Genomic DNA, 3118 nt, shown 5'->3' on the forward strand with positions numbered 1-3118 from the left:
GTACAATACAGAAATAATATTTGAAAACAAAATTTAAACATCAACAAACTTTACAAGTTGTAATGATTAAAAAATACAAATGTTTATAACTGATTATAATTCTTAAGGGGAAACATTAAAAAATGACAACACAAATATCATAATAAAATAATTAATAATGAAATAATAATTAACAATAAAAGTAACAACAAAGATATATGTAATGTCTCACCACAATTTTATAGTTTTTGCACCAGAGACCAATGTAATATTGCCACCATTCATTAGTACAAAAACAACTATAAATACAGTAGCGTTGATAACACAATTATTATAGTCTTGCCTGTGATTTTGTTCTTGGGTGTACTACTTTAAGTGAAGTCAACATTATATTTTCAGATGTCCTGTACTGTATATGTGTAAATTTGCCCATATTTATTTGAAGTAAATCTAAATGCTAAGATAAGGCCTTTATACAGGGTTCTTGTCACTGTAAACATGTAAACAGAATTTGAGAAATTACATAGGACGTAATCCAAATACATATCAATGGTGGGTTAATATTATTTCTAGATCTTTCAAACACTGTACTGTCTGAAAGTATGCCAGTACATAACAAGGGCTCAAAACATTTACATCATAAATATGATGAGAACTATTCTGCTAGCAGATTGGTGGGTAGCTGTATCATAGTTAAAACAATATATTGAAATAACAATGCAGAATAAAATTTAGCATTACATAATACCCTTTAGGGAAATTAAATGCAAGTCATGTAAAGCACCCACTAATATATAAATATAAAAACACAAAGTAATAGACAAAATTTGAGACTTGAGCCATGTGGCAAAACTAGTGGGTGGAAATTGTAAACGGACAAAGCCTAAAATGCAAAGAGAACGCTAGGATAAGTATTATAAACTCTATTTTTAACAATCGTAGTACCTGTCCTTGCTGTCTATTTTTCATGTTAACAGTGGGTGGTTGTTTTAACAACTATATCATTAACGTTTCCAATACTTTACACTGTAAGTTATACTTGTTTGTACCAACTAATTATGTGACCACTCCCAGTTGCCAATTGTGTCTATTACAAGTAAGATTAAAGTTAGAAAATTTAAATACTGTATTTATCTGAATAAATGCCATGCTTTGTATATATGCTCCTCCAGAGCCCAATTGGGAATAAACTCCTCCCCCAAATAAACGCCCTGGGGGATTTATTTTTTCCTCAAATAATGATTGTAAACAAAACAAATTCAAGCAACATCATTCTCAACGCATTCTATTAATACTCTACTCAAGTAGAATTACATTTTTTAAAACCTGGTTGGGATCAATAAGTCTTCATAATCACGTAATAACACATTTTGACGGTAATTATGTGTTGTAATTCTACAGAGTGAAATTAAGGGGCGCTTGTTTGAGTACATGTACATACACATGTATATACATATCCATTTTACACCAAAATTAATAAATAAAGTACCTCCCTCAAAAAATAAATGCCCGGGGCATTTATTCGAATAAATACAGTATACAAATTACAGTCCTTTGAATCAAATTCAGTGTGAATTCACCTCATTAGATATACCTGATTTTTTAATAGCACAATTGCTATAACTGCTATATATGAGAGTATGGTCAGAATAATTGACTAATGTTTTTACCTTGGGTTCTAAAACCCTGGGAAAACTGAACATGTTTAAAAACAATCTTCTGATGAATAAGGATTAGTTATGACCATCACATGATCACCTCAACCAAGAGAGGGCGCTAAATAATTATGCTTAATAATAATTTCTCCGTATTTTGATTAACTCCACGATCCATGGTTAGCAGATGCTATGAATTATGATCAAGAACATTATACCGTAATGAAAATCATACAATCAGTAATTTTTGGAGTGACGATAACTGGATATAACAATAATCATTTGATCCATTTACAACCAGAAACTTCAATGTGAAAAACCTGAGAATACAGTACCCCTAAAATTAAACTCGTAGAATTTCCAAACAGTTGTTGTAACAGATCGCAATCCAGTCGGGCTGTGTTGCAGCCCACTGTATCTGGTTGATTTCTCCCTCCGCTGTGTAGGCCAGTATCGGGTCTTCAATTGCTCTGGGCATTTGTTGGATGTCCCAGATAAGTGCTTGGTGATCGTCAGCTGAGGAAAAGAAAAGGAACCAACACTTCGTAAATATAATTCCACATAAACATCATTAAATTAAACAGTAAATCATAAACGGTTGGCTATAATATATGTAAGCGATTTGGCCGCATGGGAAATGGTTTTGTTTCCCATCCTTTCGGTCAGGTTTCAATCCCCTGCTGTGCATTTCGATTGTGTCCATGAGCAAGTCACTTTATCTGTATTGTTTCAATCTACCCAGCTGTATCAATGGCTACCAGCAAGTAATACTGGGAGTGACCTGCAGTGGACCAGTGTCCCACCCAGGGGGAGAATCATACTTTCATCCGCTTCACACTACAGAAACTGATTATAAACCTTCATGGCTCGGCAAGGATATAGTTTTTAAAGATATTAAAAGCAAAACCAACTGAGTTACATTTATTGTTGTCAAGTTGGTGAAATTTTACACGTCATCGTTAAATCTTATATCAACCTTAACAGTGATAACACTTCCATTGACAAAACGGTAGTGTTATCACTTTTAACGTTCATATAAGTTTTAGTGATTGGATGTAAAAGTGATACCACTACCATTGACAAAAATGGGTGAATTTTCTTACTTTGCAAGTCGCTTGTGTCCTTGGGCAAGGCACCTTATCTATGTTTGTCTCTCTCTACCCAGGAGTATAAATGGACACCTGGTAGGATGTTGTTACTGTACTAGTTTTGTGCGCCGAGTACATGCACACGGCTAGTTAAACTCATGGGGGATTGCCGGTTTGCCATTGTTTGCTATCCTATGGCCAGGGTTAATAACACTCGGCGCCTTTCAACATTGATTTGAAATTGGTGCTATATAAATCTTTGTCATTATTTTCTAAATGCCTTATTTTAAGCCAAAGTAAAAGAAGCAAAGAGAGATACAGCAATAAAACAATGTCTTTGAATCTGCCACCCAACTCAAGCAATAAAACAATGTCTTTGAATCTGCCACCCAACTC

At 34.0% G+C, this 3118-nt stretch overlaps 1 protein-coding gene across 1 annotated transcript in view; it reads right to left on the reverse strand.

Annotated features, from left to right (window-relative positions):
- Positions 1 to 1478: 1478 nt before the first annotated feature.
- Positions 1479 to 3118, reverse strand: part of LOC117122577 (DDB1- and CUL4-associated factor 7) — a 10547-nt gene continuing 8907 nt past the window's right edge. The window contains exon 6 of the mRNA XM_033268197.1: positions 1479 to 2150. Within this exon, the coding sequence (XP_033124088.1) occupies positions 1978 to 2150 (173 nt within the window). The 3' untranslated portion in view covers positions 1479 to 1977. The remainder of the gene's footprint in view (positions 2151 to 3118) is intronic.

Source organism: Anneissia japonica, unplaced genomic scaffold, assembly GCF_011630105.1.
Source record: "Anneissia japonica isolate Jap-2015-1 unplaced genomic scaffold, ASM1163010v1 scaffold1889_len2455224_cov183, whole genome shotgun sequence".
In the NCBI taxonomy this organism is placed as follows: domain Eukaryota; kingdom Metazoa; phylum Echinodermata; class Crinoidea; order Comatulida; family Comatulidae; genus Anneissia; species Anneissia japonica.